The following is a 17,977-nucleotide window of genomic DNA, read 5'->3' as shown; positions in this document are numbered from 1 at the left end:
ATTAATGAAAACTAGGCAAACCTGGCCATAGTCTAACAACACTTGCATTTCAAGGAAAAAGAGAAAAATTTTACTAGCATTTAGGCAAACAAAACAAATTACTCGTAAAAGGGAATTTAAAAATCAGTATGGCTTTAAACTTTTCTATAATCTTAACACTAACCAAGGGTCAGGGGAGCAATATTTAAGATTTTGGAATGAAACAGTTAATGACCCAAGAAGTACATATGCACTAAAGTGTGACAGCACAGAAAAATGAATGTGTATGCAAAAGCTACAGTAAAGGGCCATCTGTGCTATCCTTCACACAGATTCCTACGTAAGGCACTCCAGCTAATTTGAGAGGCGAGTTTAAGTTAAAACTCATGACCAGGGAAAGTGTGGCATAAAAGAACTATTGACACCATTTGACAGAAGAGAATTACATATAAATTACTATAAAATTAATGTAAAAATTTGAAACCCGAGAAGATAAATGCTTAAAAAAAGAAAAAATAATACAAATGAATAAATTTGACTAAAAAATTTCAGGAGAAAAGGAAAGAGACAAGTGAATGTATGTTAAATTAATAAGCTACTACTTTTCAACTTTTTAAATAGAGTTCTAAATATGCACTTCAGTTGTAATTGTCAACAAATGTTAAGGTAAACATGATACTTTGCTAGAAAAAAAATCCACATCCTCCCCAAAAAACCTTATTCACATATGTGTCCATCACTGTGCTGTCAACACCAGGAATATTCCATGGCCATGCTGTAATCAGCCTATAATAAACAGTGTATATATATTATAGTAAGCTCATTAAAGTGACTAATTTTATCAGATGAACATCCAGAACATACATACCTGCACACTGGCTGTTACCACTGAAGACCCTGAGGCTGAAGATGGTCTATGTGGAGTAGACAACGGTTTAGTAGCACCCTGTGTTCCACTTCCTGTTCCCCCAGATAGACTAGTTCTATTAGTTCCGCTTGAGTTAAGGTTGCTACCTCTGCTGGCAGGTACATTCATTGCAATTCCACTCAAGCTGTTCTTCCCAATAGTTCCAGTGGATGATGAGTTTGTTAGTTTTGAAGGGGCCTGAAGATTTTTTGTAGATGGAAGGCCTGAAGTGCGATTAGAGGGCAATAAATTCAAGGTGGGAGACTGCCTGCTGATGTTGACTCCACTGGGCTGTTTATGAACTGGGTTGTTACTGGTGGAGTGGCAACTCTGGGCTACTAGTGCACTTGGACTGGAAGAACTTGGGGATACAGTAGGCTTGGGAGTGGGGTTGGACTTAGAAATAAGTTTAGTTGATACTGAAGGCTTAGCTGAAAGAGAGGGCTTGGGTGAAGCAGAAGGCTTGGGTGAGGGCAAGGGTTTGGGAGATGTAGCAGGTTTGGGAGATGCGGCAAGTTTTGGGGATGCAGCCATTGAAAAAGGAGATTTGAAACCCTGCGTGGAAATCTGTGACACCATAGCCTTGGCTAAATAGTTACTAGAGGTAGTGGTGCTCGGTGCTGTCCTAGAAACCAGGGGGTGGGACCCCTGAGAACCATTTCCAGGCGAGGGCGTAGATAAGGGAAGGCGGTATATAAGTGGCTTCTCTGAAGTCTTAATGAGTGGGGATGAACAGGTAAGCTGGGGATTATTACTTAATTTCACCACTGGGTTGGTATGTGATTTACTAATGGTTGCTTGTAATGGAGACACATAGTTCTGTTGGACAGCTGAATGCTGGTGCACCTTTGTTACTTGTGTTAATGAAGAAGCTTCTTGGGCCTCGGATGTTCCCAGAGCATGAGAGGAGGCAGCAACTTGGGCTTGGGAAGAGGAGACATGAGTCTGCGAAGAGGAAGAAGCATGAATCTGGCTTGACCTTTGTAGTCCTTGCTGAAGTAGCCTGGCTGGCAAAGGTTCTAAGGAAACTTTAGGGTTCTGAATTGAAGAACCAGCAATAAGGCCTGAAGAGATGCCAGTATGAGCTAAATCCTGGGGTTTCTTTGGTACTGGCCCAGTGTGGCCAGCAATAAGACTCGATGAATGTGCAGTCTGAGTGGAATCTAGTTTTTTGGGAGTAGTCAGTGGCAGCTTACTCATGATACTTGCTAATTTTTCTTCTCTCAGTCCTGGACGAGGTTTTGTAGTTGGCATGTTTATTCTTGGACCAACTGTAGGGCCCTTATTCCCATTGTTGATGACAGCTAAAGCTTCAGAAACAAGATCTAGTGAAGGTGAGTGGTAAGAAAGGTCTTCGTCTAGGGAGTCGTCGAGGCAGATGGTTTCCTGGGCTGGTGTTGAGCTGGAGCTGGTTGAGGCAACAACAGAAGTGCTGGAGCTTGTGGAAGGACCACTGGCTGAAGCCACCAAGGATGCAGGAGCTTTCTGGTCCTTTTTTGGGCTACACTCCTAACATAAGCAGCATTATATTGGAAAAAGTACAAACAGTTTTAAAAAAATTAGAAAGTCAGTTTTTAAAGGACCAAGAAACTATCATGAGGACTAAAAATAGTTTTTCTATTGGAAAATCTTGACAGACTGCCAAAATAAAAATAATTTTCAAGAGAACAGAGCTCTTGACTGAGCTGTCCTCACTAGACAAAGTATCTAATACACTGCACTGCCATACCCTTGACAGCCATTCTAAGACAAAAGCTAAAAATGAGGTCAAAAGACTAATACATAGCAGTAACTGAGGAGCTCAATTTCTATAGCCCATCTGCATCAGATCTTCAAAACCTACTCCAAATCCATCTGCTTAGAGATTTTTCTCTTTTTATTCTCCAGGAGAAAACTGTGCCTTTATATTAAGACGCTACCCTTCTTTCTCTCTCTCTCTCTCTTTTTTTTTTTTTTTTGTGGTGTTGGGGATTGAACCCAGGGCCTTGTGCATGTGAGGCAAGCACCCTACCAACTGAGCTATATCCCCAGTCCAAGACTATTCTTCTTGTCTAGTAAGGTTTGCAAGAATGCTGATCCTCTGACTCTATACCCTTTGCCACAGCTATTCACAGACAGTATATAAGGAAAATGGCACATCAAATTGACAAAAAAGATGAATTTTCTGAGCATATTTAAATCATGTTTTCTAGTCATCTGGTACAAGTCATTATACGTTGTAATTTTTTCAACATATATTTACTGGGTGTCCACTATGAGCAAGGACCTATGCTAAGAAAATAAGGGTATATGGGGCTGGGGTTGTAGCTCAATGGTAGAACGCTTGCCTAGCATGTGTGAGGCACTGGGTTTGATTCTCAGCACCACATAAAAATAAAGAAAGAAAGAAAGAAAATAAGGGTATATTAGAAGTTATAACTTTGAATGCCCAAGAGGATACTAATTTCTCAAAAAATTAACTTTCTTAATAAAGAGACTAAATTATTACATAAGTCATTTCAAAGTCTCTTCAGTTTCTTAAAAACAAACAAACCCAAACTCCAACCCAGAGTATATAACAAGTATTAGTGATTAATACAACCATAGCACTTACCTTAAGCATAGTGGGGAAAGAATGGAGAGGAAGGTTCTTTCCTATCACCTCCTAAGGTATTACAGTAAGTAAGCTGTTAAGAATGCTGTTATACTCTAATTTTCTTAGCATTTTTTTTCCTAAACTTTTATTCTAAGACCCACAACTAAAAACCTTACTGCTTATCAGAAGTGCTGCACAGATCACAAGTATCTGCTGAGGTGAATGGGTCAAGTACATAAGATAGTCATCTAATTAAGTGATTAGTGAAAATTCCATCATTTTAGCTACTGTTTCTTCTTTTCCCCCTTATAGTGCTGGGGACTGAATCTAGAGCCTCACAAATGCTAGCTCTATCATTGAGCTATCTTCCCAGTTCTAAATTCCCTCATTATAAAGAATATAGAATTGAGGTGGGGGAATGTATCAGAATAAGATTTAATGTGTCACCAGTAAAAATTTACTGTTTTAAATAACTCTTCAAAAATTAATAGTTTTATAAAAACATCAAACCTCATTAACTAACAGAATACTGTGTAGACTTATATTGGCAAGAGAAAATTGTTCAGGATGCCCGAGTCAAAACATACATTATTCCACTTTGAATAAATGAAGGATTGTTAGGATGGATGGAAAGAAATAAGGAAGAAAGATCCATAAGAAAGAGAAGGCAGATGTGGACCAGAAAGTTTTTTGCTTTTGTTTTCCCCTCTTAGAAGAAATTTCTGGTACACTTTTTCTCCTGCAAGTATTTCCTTAAATTACCTTTATAACTAAAAAAGGTATGAAGGGGATGGAGTGTAGCTCAGAGGTAAAGTGCTCGCCTGGCATGTGTGAGGCCCTGGTGCCTTCCCCAGTGCTGCAGGAAAAAAGAAGTCCCTGGGATAGGGGTGCAGTAGGAAAAATCTAAACTAGCAATAGCCTTTTCACTTTGGGAAAATGAAAAAAATAATCTCATCATAGAGAAAGCAAAACCAATTAGCCCTCCCTCCAATAATTTCCTCATATTATTCTAACACATCTTTATTAGAAGTCTGATCAGTTTCTTACCCTGTTATTTCATAATAATATTTCAATTGATGTATCAAAATTTAAACAAACCTTTATATAGGGCATCAAAAGATTAGTATTCTAATAAAAACAAAGGTATGTGTCAAAACAATAAGAAATTAGGTTAAAAATCATTAAACCTTATTAAGCCCCAAAAAGAAATTTTTTTTTTTTTTTTTTTTTTAATATTTATTTCTTAGTATTTGGAGGACACAACATCTTTGTCTGTATGTGGTGCTGAGGATCGAACCCGGGCCGCACGCATGCCAGGCGAGCGCGCTACCACTTGAGCCACATCCCCAGCCCCAAAAAGAAATTTTTAAAAAAATATTTATTTTTCAGCTATAGGTGGACACAACATCTCTATTTTATTTTTATGTGGTTCTGAGGATCGAACTCAGTACCCCACACATCGTAGGTGAGTGCTCTACCTCTGAGCCACAACCCCAGCCCCCCTAATAAGAAATTAAAAGAAAGAGAAGATCAACATTATTAAGGCCACAGGCTGACCTTCTGTCTGGCCATCACCTTACAAATAAACTCATCTATTCAGAGATAAAGTATATAGAGAAAACCCAGGGTACTTAAATTAAAATTAAATTTCAAATGGCTGTGTTTTTTGGGGTGGGGTGGGGCCAGTACTGGGGATTGAAGGCAAGAATACTCGACCACGGAACCATATCCCCAGCCCTATTTTGTATTTTGAGACAGAGTCTTACTGAGTTGCTTAGCACTCATTTTTTAAAAAATATTTTTAATTGTAAATGGATACAATACCTTTATTTTGTTTATTTATGTTTTTTTGTGTGGCGCTGGGGATTGAACCCAGGGCCTCACACATGCTAGGCAAGCACTCTACCACCAAGCCCAACCCCCTAGCGCTTCACTTTTGCTGAGGCTCCTTTGAACTGATCCTCCTGCCTTAGCCTCCCAAGCTTTTTTTGGTGGTGCTGGGGACGGCACCAGGGCCTCTCCAAAGCCCAGCTCATGCTCTCTGGTGAAGTGCCACCTCCACTCATGTTTGACATAATTTATAAGAAGTAAGCTTCTGAGGGCCTAGGATGAAAGCACATTATACCAGAGAATTTTTGCTTTTGCCAGTTGCCCTGGGTTATTACTAACCATATAATTTTAGCTATTCTGTCAGCTTAGAGTTTTCCCAGATTATGCAAGTCATATAAAACAAACTCCTAAACCAGGAAAAATTTTTAAAGACTCCCCCTACCCCCATTCTTCAATCCAAGCTAAGATAGAAAATGTTTCTAATTTCTGTTAATTGTAAATTTTTCTTCTGTTTTTTTTTTTTTCTTTTTTTTTTAAAAACTAAAGATGCTATCTTGAGGGCCCAGCTTTAGGCAGGTCTCATTCTAACTTCTGATCTGTACAAGCCTGAGAAAACCCCATCTGCTATATTCTGAGAAGAAACATAGAAAGAAACCATAGGTGATAGGTAGAAGCTCAGAAGGCAACCAAGATCTCAGGGATAGATGATCACCTCAGCAGCTCCTTATCTGTAGGTTTTTGTTGTTGGTTTGTTTTTGTTTTTTGGTAATGGAAATTAACCCCTGAGGCTTAATCACTGAGCTATACACCTAGCCTGTTTTTTTCTTTTAATAAGGTCTTGCTAAAATGCTGAGACTAGCCTCAAATTTACAATCCTACTGCTTTAGCCTCCTGAATTGCTGGGATTATAGACATATGCCACCATGCCCAGCTGCTCCTCCTTTCCTTTTGACTTCGGAATTTCTCTTATATATTTGCAACCTCATCTTTTTTTTTTTTTTTTTTTTTTTTGTGGGAATCATTGGGCACTCTATCACTGAGCCGCAATCCCAGCTCTTTTTATTTTTTATTTTGAAACAGGGTCTCAGTAAGTTGCTTTGGCTGTTCTAAAATGTGCAATCCTCCTGCCTTAGTCTTCCAAGTTGACTAGATGACAGACATGGGTTACCACATCCAAACTGAAAGATATTTAAAAGCAGTATTTTATTCAGTATTTCTAAGAATTGTTAAGCTTTATGATTTAATTAGTATACGTAAATTCCTACTGCTACATGGTCATCTGTTCTCCCAAATACAAAGGTTATAAGATTTTTACAAAGTTGAAAATAACCAGGCTGGGATTGGAGCTCAGTGGTAGAGTGCTTACTAAGCCCATGTGAGGTTCCTTAGCACCACAAATAAATGACTAAAATAAAGGTATTGGGTTCATCTACAAAAAAAAAAAAAAAAAGAGAGAAAAGAATCAACTAAAGGCTATTTCATTGATGATCTTCATTAAACGCCATACATATTTTACATCTTAAAAATGTATTTCAACATTCAGTAATTATGACTATGATACTCACCTTTACTTTGGGTTTGGGTGCAGGAATCACCTTTTTCTTTGCCCTAAAAGATTAAAACAGAGGCCTTTCAGTAGTAGTTGTATCACTCACTAGGAAAGGAACACATATGAATCTTATAATTAAGCAAATTTCTCCCAATATTTGGAAAGCTCTTTGGATGAAGTAAAAAAATATAAATACTTGGTTTATAAGAATATTCAGCAACACTTTTCCCAATTCAGATTAAACACAAGAAAATGCCAATTAGTAAAATAGGAAATGTAGATGATAAAGTTAAAGAAACAAATATAAATATATAAAATATAAGTTAAAACAGTTTGACAAAGCTGCCTAGGAAACTTACTTCAAAGAACTACTAAGAATTTACAGTTATTTGTAGGAAAACAGCTTCAAGAAACTTTACACTAAAATTGGACTATGATAAGGAACTGTAAATTGCATTTTACTTAAAAAAAACATTTTTCTATAAAGTTATTTTTTAAAATGTAAACATTCAAATAAAAATGTAAAAACAACAACAAAAAAGGGCAGGATAAATACTATGGAACTTGGGAACCTTTGGAACTGCATGAAAAGTTTAAAAATTAAAATAATCTTATGGGTTCCACAGAAGAAAGAACTCAAATGTTTTTGAATAATTAAATGAGTGACAAACTTAAATACTTCATCCCATCTGAGTGTTTTTATTTCATTATGGTAAAATGTCATCAATTAGACTAACACACATCTTGATTTAAACTGTGAATCTTTAGTTTCATAAAGGCAATGGTAATTTTCAAAGTTTTTTTGGTGAAGGCCATGAGAGCAAAAGTCTTCCTTTTTACTTATCTTACAGAATCCTGCTTTCCTGTACAAAATCAAACAAAACACAAAACTAGCAATGATAATGAAGCTATTTTAACCTAGTAAAGGGAAATGGTGGGCACAGTGCAGTTCTAGCTACTCAGAAGGCTGAGGCAGGAGAATTATTTGAGCTCAGGAGTTCCAGGACAGCCTGGAACTCAACTCAAAACAAATACAAAAACAAAAACAGAGGGAGAGAACCTACATAAACAACTTTAGAATTAAAACATGAGTCAGTTTGTACTTGTTTTTTTGTTTAGGGGTGTTCCTTTTTTTTTTGGTTCTTTTTAGTTACACATGACAGTAGAATCTATTTTGATATATTTATACAAGCATGGAGTATATCTTATTCTAATTGGGAGTCCAGTCTTGTGGATGTACACGACAGAGAGATTCACTGTGATGTGATTATATATGTACATAGGAAAGTTATGTCAGATTCATTCCACTGCCTTTCCTATTCCTATACCCACCCCTTCCCTTCATTCCCATTTGTCTAATCAACTTAACTTCTATCCTTTCCCTCCCCAACCACCTTTGTGTGTGTTAAGATCCACATATTTCTTTTTTGGGGGATTTGCAAATTTCACTTAGTATGATAGTCTCCAGATCCATCAATTTACATCTTCCTTATGGTTGAATAACATTCCACTGATACGCCACAATTTCTTTATGGATTCATCTGTTAGTGGGCATCTACATTGCTTCCATAGCTTAGCTATTATGAATTGTGTTCCTAGAAACATTGATGTGGCTGTGTCACTGTAGTGTATGCTGATTTTAAATCCTTTGGATATATGCCAAGGAGTGAGATAACTGGATCAAATGGTGGTTCCATTTCTAAGTTTTTTAAAATATATATATTTTTAGTTATAGGTGGAACATTTTTTTTATTATTTTTTATATCTTTATTTTATTTTTATGTGGTGCTGAGGATTGAACCCAGTGGCTCACACATGCTAGGTAAGTGTTCTACCTCTGAGCCACAACTCCATCCTGACCACAATATTTTATTTTTATGTGGTGCTGAGGATTGAACCCAGTCCCTCATGCATGGTAGGCAAGCGTTCTACCTCTGAGCCACAATCCCAGCCCCATCTCTAAGTTTTTTGAGGAATCTCCACACTGTTTTATAGAGTGCTTGCATAAATTTGCACTCCCACCAATGTATCAGTATTCTCTTTTCTCCACATCCTCACCAACATTTATTGTCACTTGTATTCTTTTTAAGATTTTTTTTAACATTTATTTTTTTAATTATAGGTGGACACAATAACTTCATTGTATTTTATGTGGTGCTGAGGATCAAACCCAGTGCCAGGCAAGCGCTCCGCCTCTGAGCCCTAGCCCCAACCCTGTCACTTGTATTCTTGATAATTGTCATTCCGGTTGGTGTGAGCTGAAATATCACTGTAGTTTTAATTTGCATTTCTCTGATTGCTGGAGATATTGAACATTTTTTCATATACTTGTGGACTGTATTTTTTTGAGAAGTATCTGTTTAATTCCTTTGTCCATTTATTGATTGGGTTATTTGGAGTTTTTTTGGTGCTAAGCTTTTTTAGTTCTTTGTGTATCTTGGAAATTAATATCTTATTGGAGGTGTGTTTGGCAAAGATTTTCTCCCATTCTCTAGGTTCTTTTTTCATGCTCTTGATTGTTTCCTTTGCTGTGAAACAGCTTTTTAGTTTGATACCATCCCATTTATTGATTAAAAAAATTTGTTCTTATTTTAGTTATACATGACACTAGACTCTATTTTGATACATTCCATTTATTGACTTTTGACTGTACATCTTGTGCTTCAGGAGTCTTACTGAGGAAGTTGGTTCCTAAGCTGACATGATGGAATGTTCGTCCTACATTTTCTTCTAGTATGTGCAGAGTTTCTGGTCTAATTCCTAGGTCTTTAATATACTTTGAATTTTGTTCAGGGTGAGAGATAGGGGTTAAATTTCATTCTACTACACATAGATTTCCAGTTTTGCAAGCACTATTTGTTGAAGGGGCTATCTTTTTTCCAATGTATGTTCTTGGTGCCTTTGTCTAGTATGAGATAGCTGTATTTATTTGGGTTTCTCTTTGTTTCTTCTATTCTAGATCATTGGTTTTCATGTCTATTTTGATGACAAAACCATGCCTGTTTTTACCAATACCAGCTCTGTAGTATAATTTAAGGTCTGGTATTGTGATGCCTCCTGTTTTTTGCTTTTCTCACTAAGGATTGCTATGGCTATTCTGAGCCTCTTATTTTTCCAAATTAATTTCATGACCACTTTTTCTACTTTTTAAAATTCTTTTTTGTAGCTGTAGATGGACAGAATTCCTTCATTTTATTTTCTTATTTTATGTGGTGCTGAGGATTGAACCTAGGGCCTCACACATGCTAGGTAAGTGTTCTGTCACTGAGCTATAGCCCCAGCCCTGCTTTTTCTATTTTTATGAAGAACATCATTGAAATTTTATTGGGAATTGCATTAAATTTGAATAATGCCTTTGGTAGTATGGCCATTTTTCCAATATTAATTCTGCCTGTCCAAGAACACAGGAGACCTTTCCATCTTCTAAGGTTTTCTTTTATTTATTTCTTTTCTTTTTTTTTTTTTAATTTTTTATTGTGGGTTGTTCAAAACATTACAAGTGTTCTGTATTTTCATTGTAGAAGTCTTTTACCTCTTTTGTCAGATTGGTTCCCAAGTATTTTAATTTTTTTGAGGCTATTTTGAATGGAATAGTTTTCCTAACTTCTCTTTCAGCCGATTCATTATTGGTATATAAGAACACAACTGATTTATCGGTGTTAATTTTGTATCCTGCTACATTGCTGAATTTGTACCTGAATTATAATGTACATGGTTTTAGAACTATAGAGAAACTAAAGGCCATATATATTATCAACACAAATTTATCTCTCTGTGTTTATTTACTCATAGATTTAAGTTCTTGCAACAAAGTACACTGCAATGTATCTCAAAAAACAAAAGCAAGAGGAAAGCTGGGTGACACATGTTTATCGATAATCCCAAATACATGGTAGGCTGAGATGGGAGGGTCACCTGAACCCAGGAGTTCAAGACCAGTCTGGGAACAAAGCTAGAACTCATATCAACATAAACACAAACAAAAAACAACAACAAAACATTCCAAGAATAATAAGAACTTAAAACTACAACAACTCAATACAGATCCCTGATGGTATACAAAGTGTTCTTCCTAAAAACTTTCATCTGTTATAACAATATAAAGGAAAGAATTTTATAATGTTGTTCAAACAATGTCAATCAGACATCTTAGCAGAATATTGAATAGAGTGCTCAATAATTCTTAATAACTTGCTAATTTTAAATTTTAGTAACTCTTTAAGACTACACTTGCAGGCTACAGAAAAGTAGCCTTAATTTGTAGGTACAAAAAATTATGGAGTTGACCAATATTCACCCGAACAGCAACAATAGACAAAAAATGTGCCCTTTTATTGAATGTAAGGAGGATAAGAGATCTTTACTAATCCTTTCACTACGCTGGGGATGTAGCTCAATGGTAGGGCACTTGCCTAGCATGTGCAAGGCCCTGGGTTTGAACCTCCAGCATATGTGTGCTCATACACATCATTTCATTAAGGAAACATCCAGTTTTAAACAGAAAGAAGAACACTAAGAGTAGGTTAATTTTGTAGAATAAAACACTCTTTAGGGTAAAGCAGGGTACTTTTGTATATGGAACTGTCCTGGTAAGCTAGGGGCAGAAGGCCATAGGTTACCTATATAGATGGTTAATAAGAGGTAGAAAAAAAGAACAATAAGACGACAAGATAGAATCCCAGGAACAAACAAAGGGAAACCCTTAAGCTTGTATATTTTCAATATTTTCTATACAAGAATCCCAGGCAGGGCTGGGGATGTGGCTCAAGCGGTAGTGCGCTCGCCTGGCATGCGTGCGGCCCGGGTTCGATCCTCAGCACCACATACCAACAAAGATGTTGTGTCTGCCGAGAACTAAAAAAAAATAAAAATATATTAAAAAAAAAAAAGAATCCCAGGCAGTCTGTGTCACATTCTAGATTCAGGAGGTTTTGAAGAACAGCCTGAGAACTATTTTAATAGACTCTGAGGTCTAAACAGGAAACAGACCAATAATTTATTTTTAAGAAGATGGTGATAAATGGAAATTTATACGATTTAAATAAATTTAAATAAATATGATTTAAATAAATCGTATTTCAACTAGCATTTAATAAATGATACATCTCCTTACTAAAGCTACAAGAATAAAGATAAATCAAGAAATCTGGAGTCTGCATTTACTCACGGAGCAGAAGTAAGATGATTATGTACACTCCGGCTTTCCTTAAAAAGCATTCTGGAAAAATTAAAAGGATACAATTATTATTTTTTTATAGCAGATAATAACATAATTGCTTTATTTTTCTTACAAAATCATTTGACTTACAATAGGTTATCATTTGCATGTTTACCAAATAAAGATACTGGTATTAGTGTGCTCAATTATGGAGTTTTATCACCTCTACTTGTTTAATATTTTTAATAAATGGAGCAATTTGAAATGGTGGGGTAGGTAATATAGCTTATGAAGTTTCATACTCTTAAAACTCTTTAGACTTTAAATAGGGCTATTCTTAAGTTTCTCAAGACACTTCACTATTTTCCAAGACCCTACGGTTGCCTATCTTTTCCTTTGCTCTAATCCCTGTATTTGATAGTTCCCTCCTGAAGTTTATAATAACCATTGTTCTCCCCCGTTTTCTTCCACTAGCAAATTCTGGTACAAAAAAGAAACATGATAATTTAAAAAATCACCTTGATATCCATATCTTTATATGCCCACAGGACTGTTTTGGATTTTAAGGGCTTGAAATACTGAGGTTGAACACATTAAGTTCTTAGCAAAACCAATGTCAGGTGTTACTCTCTTACTTTAATAACAAAGTAAGAGAGTAAATCAGAATTCAGGAGGTCAATCTCTTACCTCGCCTGCATCCAGCCCTTAGGCCACAAGGGCTTCACCTCTGTTTCCATGAAGGATTTAAGATAATCCTCAGCAGACTGGCTTTTATTTGGCTCCAACTCATAGCATCCCAATTTGATCTCGACGAGGTTACATAATAAAGTTCTAAATAGATAAAAATATTATTACATATAAATCTTACTATGAAACAATAGAAAATTTTAAGTTTGAAACAGAATTATCTTTATTGAAAGAACTCCTTGCCAGGCATGGTGGTGCACAGGTTTAATTCCAGCAGCTCGGGAGGCTGAGGCAGGAGGATTGCAAGTTCAAAGCCAACCTCAGTAACCTAGTGAGGCCTTAAACAACTTAGTGAGACTCTGTCTCTAAGTAAAATATAAAAAAATGGCTGGGGATGTGGCTCAGTGGTTAAGCACCCTTGGGTTCAATCCCTGGTACAAAAAAGAGAGAGAAAAAACTCCTTTAGGCTCACTTGACATAGGTTTGTTTGTTTTTAAACAAGTATCACTCATAAATACAAAAAATGGAAAAGAAAGCAAAATAAATTAACTGATTTGTTCAGGTATTCCTAAACCTTCTTCCTATTCATAGTCCAATGTAAGTCACTTGATGTCCACACCCTATCATTCTCTGTTCCTTCCAAGTAAGTTATGATACAGTCATTCTTGAGTTCTCCACTACTATTTCTGGAGAAAAATTCTTCCAAGGTACTAACAACAGATTTTTTTTTTTTTTTAAAGCACACAGTTGTAACAAGAATATTACCTGAAGAATTCAGATAATAACAAGATGTTTTTTAAAATTTATCATTCATTGCTCTAGTCTAACCCCAAAATGAAACAATTTCCTTTGACAGGTACCAAAGATAGGTAGAAGAGTTGTCTCTGTGGGGTATAGAAATACTGGCAAGAAAGACGGTTGATTTATGTAAGTATATTGAGTACTTCACCTTCTGAATCCAGTGTAACTCATTCCATTCTTAGTTTATGTTATAAAAAGTATCACATAAAAATGAAAGTGGGGCTGGGGCTGTGGCTCAGAGGTAGAACGCCCGCCTACCGTGCATGAGGCACTGGGTTCGATCCTCAGCACCACATAAAAAATAAAATGAAGATATTGTGACCACCTATAGCTAAAAAAATAAATATTTTTAAAAAAAAAAAAGAAAATGAAAGTGATAACAATATAAGGAGGACTGGGGATGTGGCTCAAGCAGTAGCATGCTCGCCTGGCATGCGTGCGGCCCAGGTTCGATCCTCAGCACCACATACAAACAAAGATGTCGTGTCCGCTGAAAACTAAAAAAAATAAAATATTAAAATTCTCTCTATCTTAAAAAAAAAAAAAACATATAAGGATATTAAGGCCAGAGTAATGGTCTCCTAAATATATTTTTTCTACATACTACCCTTTGATTGTTTTCAATCTAGTCTTTAATTTACTACATTTTTCTCATGGTGTTGGGGATTCAACTCAGGGTCTAACACATGCTAGACAAGTGCTCTACCCCCAAGTTACAGTCCCTTTCCCTATTATAGATTCCTTTTATGAGCAACCTTACTTCTCCACTGTATATTTGGTTAAGAGCAAAGACTGGCTAAATTCTACCTAATTGTGTCATCCCAGTGGAATTTCTTTCTTGGTCCTATGACACGCTTCCCTGGTTTCTCATCATCATCTTCCTCAGATCCATTCTTTTCTCGTTCTTCATCTGTTTGCAACCTAAAAATTGAAAAACCTTTTAAGAAGCAAAGTTTTAACCCTACAATATGTCCCATAAACACTTCCAGAATTGCATAATTGAACTTTTACTCAAATAACAGACTAAATAGGGAATCTACCTTTTTACATAATACTTTGAGTAAGCTATGAAGTGCTTGGCAAATGAAAGTATCCAAACTATAATATAAAGGCATACTTATCTTTTAGGTCAGAAAATATTTGTGTCCAGCACCAGCTAGTCTAATTAGTCAGTATATGAAATGTCTGAACAGTTTTAGCTCTTGATTTATTTAAAATATTTTTTTAATTGTAGCTGGACACAATATCTTTATTTTATTTATTTTCATGTGATGCTGAGGATTGAACCCAGGGCCTTGCACATGCTAGGCAAGCACTTATGCTGAGCCATAACCCCAGCCCTTAGCTCTTGATTTGATCACATCCATAAAGTAAATCAACAAAGTCTTTTGCCTTTGACACTAAAGCAGTTGAGGTAGCAACATATCATTTAGAAAATATTCAGTTTATCATTCAGTGGTGTATGTGGATTTGTACTTGATGATGAAGTCCTGTCAAGACCAACCCCTAACAGCTAAAAGTGTTTCTCAAATGGTAAAGACTGTCGAAACAGAAGGGGTACATACTTGGCACACTTAGCTTGACTACGAGCCTGGCAATCCTCCTGGTATTTAAATAGCTGTTCAGGCATAACATTGCTAACAGCCAGTTTCAGTTTTTGCAGAGGTTCTCTTAAACGATCATCCTGAGAAAAAAACATACTGAAAGTTTTTCAAATATCTTAACAAAATTTATTCAATGAACAGATTCTCAAAAGGTGAAATTTATGTTTCAAGTATTGATTACAGATTTGAAATGTTAGCATATCTAAATATGGACATTTCTTCAATAGCACTTGCTTTCATTAATTAACACTGGATATAAAATTAGAATGATAAAATTTCCCAGTTTGCCGAGGAGAGTCCCAGCTTTTACTTGCTGCCCTTGCAAAACTATTAGTAGTATTTCTTTACATTCTTAAAAAGCCCCATGTTGTTGGGTGTGGTGGTACAACACCTATAATCCCAGTGATTCGGGAGGCTAAGGCAGAGGATTATGAGGTTCAAAACCAGCCTCAGCAACTCAGTGATGCCCTAAGCAACTCAGCAAGACCCTGTCTCTAAATGAAATACAAAATGTCCCTGGGTTCAATCCCCAGTACAAAAACAGAACAAAACAAAAAAATGTTTTAAATTATATATACTTTATAATACAAATGATGAAATCTACATTGTACAGATTACTAGACAGTCCCCATTACAATGGGAAAGCACTCCCAAAAGAAGACAGTTCTCTGGAATACTGGAATATATGATCCGCATGATCTTTTTTTTTTTTTTAGTTGTAGATAGACAAAATATATTTATTTATTTTTATGTGGTGCTAAGGATTGAACCCAGTGCCTCACACGTGAGAGGCAGGTGTTCTACCACTGAGCTATAGCCCAGCCCTATCTGCATGATCTTGTTTGAGTAGTTACCAACAGGATGTTGGCATCCTGTTCTCTTGGATATTGTTAGTAATTGTGTCTTATGCTGTAAGCAGAAATGCAAGCTCAAGGCCAAAATAAAGAGGAAACTAGGAGACTCTTATCCATATGTGTTCTGGGTAAAAAGGAAAACAAGTAGGTTTTTAATCTAATAGCTCTAATCAACCAACTTATTATTTTCAATCTTGCAAAATAACATAGGTAACTATTTAAAACATATTTTTATCACTATCATAGGTGCAGAAATATTTTAAGACTTAGTTTTCCTTCAGTAAAACAATAGAATTTTTTGGTTTTTTTAAAAATCTTTTTGCAGTGCTGGGGGATTGAACCCAGGGCTTAATACATGCTAGGCAACTACTCTACTGTGAGCTACATCCACAGCACTAAAACAACTGTTTATAAAAGGTGCTTTTTGGTAGAGATGACTTTTTAGAATACAAATTTATTACTAATAATCATTTTAACTTATCCCATATATATCAATTAATAAATACGAAGCACATGACTATCTGCTATAACAACCCATTTTGTTATAATATCCCATTTTTAAATGTCAACATTCAGTATCATGGTTCCTGGATGATTATTTTTGAAGAATTATGTAGCTGAGACCATTTACATGGAATTAACTGGGATATATTCATACAATAGAACACTATATACAGTGTTCTAATTGCATGCAGTAAAAAATGAATAGATTTCCATTGTATATACACATACATAAATCTGAAGCACATAATGTTGAGTGTTAAACAGTGAGCTGCAGAAGAAAACAGATAGTACACCTTATATGAAGCTCAAAAAATAAAAAACTGAACAATATAATGTTCAGGGATACAAACCATGTGACAGAAAACTTGTTTTCCTAATTCTAATTCCCATTCCCCCCCGCCCCCCCGTCAATCCCTCTGGTACCCATTTCTGCCATTTCAATTATGACAGCAAGCTCCCTCCAACTGTTGATGTTTGAAAAAGCCAGGTAAAGGCACAAAATCTGAGATATTATAATTAAATTCATTCATTAATTTGCTTTGAATTGAGAAAGAATTTATGTCTCTCAATTTACATGTATAAAGAATCCTATGCTTATCAGATCTTGCTTTCTATACACTGACCAGCCTTAGGAAACATTCTCAGAGAGACCTATCAATTATTAAAGAAGTAACTATTCATCAGGGAATCCAAATACCTTCAATATCTTGCAATGATTATTAAATATGTTCAATCTGATATAAAGCAATTAATGTATAAAGACCCTAATTAGAAATATTTCTCATTTTGTAGGTTATAAAACCTCAAAGGCAGATATTATTATTGTTCCTCTTACCTGGACATTGAGGTGTAACTTCTTTAGCCGTTTTACCAGTGTTTCTTTATTGCATGGCACAAATGCTTCAAGATGGGAGTAGACACCACTACGAATAACAGGGCCTAATTCTTGTAGCTGTAACTCAATGCTGATCATAAAAACAACAAACAATATGGAATTTTTTTAGGTGGCAAAGACTGATTGTTGTTCTCAATTTATACTCCCATGATTTCCCAGACAATATTTTTCATAGAATTTACCTCCCTTCCAATGAACAGTAAAACTACAGAAAACAGTCTGTGAGTCTAACTTCAGAGTAAAGTTTATATGACCACAACAAGCTGGCAACATTTTTTTTAAATGTTTTATAGTTGTAGATGGGCAGAATGCCTTTATTTTACTTATTTTTATGTGGTGTTAAGGATTAAACAGAGTGCCTCACACATGTTAGGCAAGTGCTCTGCCATTGAGCTACAGCCCCAGCCCTGGCAATACTTTTTTGATGACAGGCATCAAGTATTTTTGGGTTAACCATAATATCTTCAAAGAGATATTATGTCAGCCCTCCACACTCTGGTAATCACTATAGCAGCCAGTGACAGTTTCATTTAATTCCTAGAATATTTTTTTCTTTAAGGAAGTTGAAAAAAGTAGATATTCAGAAAAAAATACCCTACCCCCAGCTATAGACATGAAATACTTTATCTGTCTT

At 35.9% G+C, this 17,977-nt stretch overlaps 1 protein-coding gene across 4 annotated transcripts in view; it reads right to left on the bottom strand.

Moving 5' to 3' along the window:
• Ubn2 (ubinuclein 2) overlaps window positions 1–17,977 on the bottom strand; it is a 79,675-nt gene that overhangs the window by 19,446 nt on the left and 42,252 nt on the right. For 3 of the 4 annotated variants that reach the window (XM_046434043.2, XM_046434044.2, XM_058575721.1), the window contains exons 8-15: window positions 17,284–17,413; window positions 15,052–15,170; window positions 14,294–14,407; window positions 12,686–12,829; window positions 12,008–12,058; window positions 6,857–6,899; window positions 3,480–3,530; window positions 848–2,395 (exon numbers count right to left, since the gene is read on the bottom strand). In XM_046434043.2, the coding sequence (XP_046289999.1) occupies window positions 848–2,395; window positions 3,480–3,530; window positions 6,857–6,899; window positions 12,008–12,058; window positions 12,686–12,829; window positions 14,294–14,407; window positions 15,052–15,170; window positions 17,284–17,413 (2,200 nt within the window). The remainder of the gene's footprint in view (window positions 1–847; window positions 2,396–3,479; window positions 3,531–6,856; window positions 6,900–12,007; window positions 12,059–12,685; window positions 12,830–14,293; window positions 14,408–15,051; window positions 15,171–17,283; window positions 17,414–17,977) is intronic. The other variant, XM_046434045.2, reaches the window with a different exon arrangement.

Source organism: Marmota monax, unplaced genomic scaffold, assembly GCF_021218885.2.
Source record: "Marmota monax isolate L192 unplaced genomic scaffold, Marmota_monax_Labrador192_F-V1.1 WCK01_AAM20220418_F8-fsc00122, whole genome shotgun sequence".
Classification (NCBI taxonomy): domain Eukaryota; kingdom Metazoa; phylum Chordata; class Mammalia; order Rodentia; family Sciuridae; genus Marmota; species Marmota monax.
This window is presented reverse-complemented; position numbering and strand designations above follow the sequence as displayed.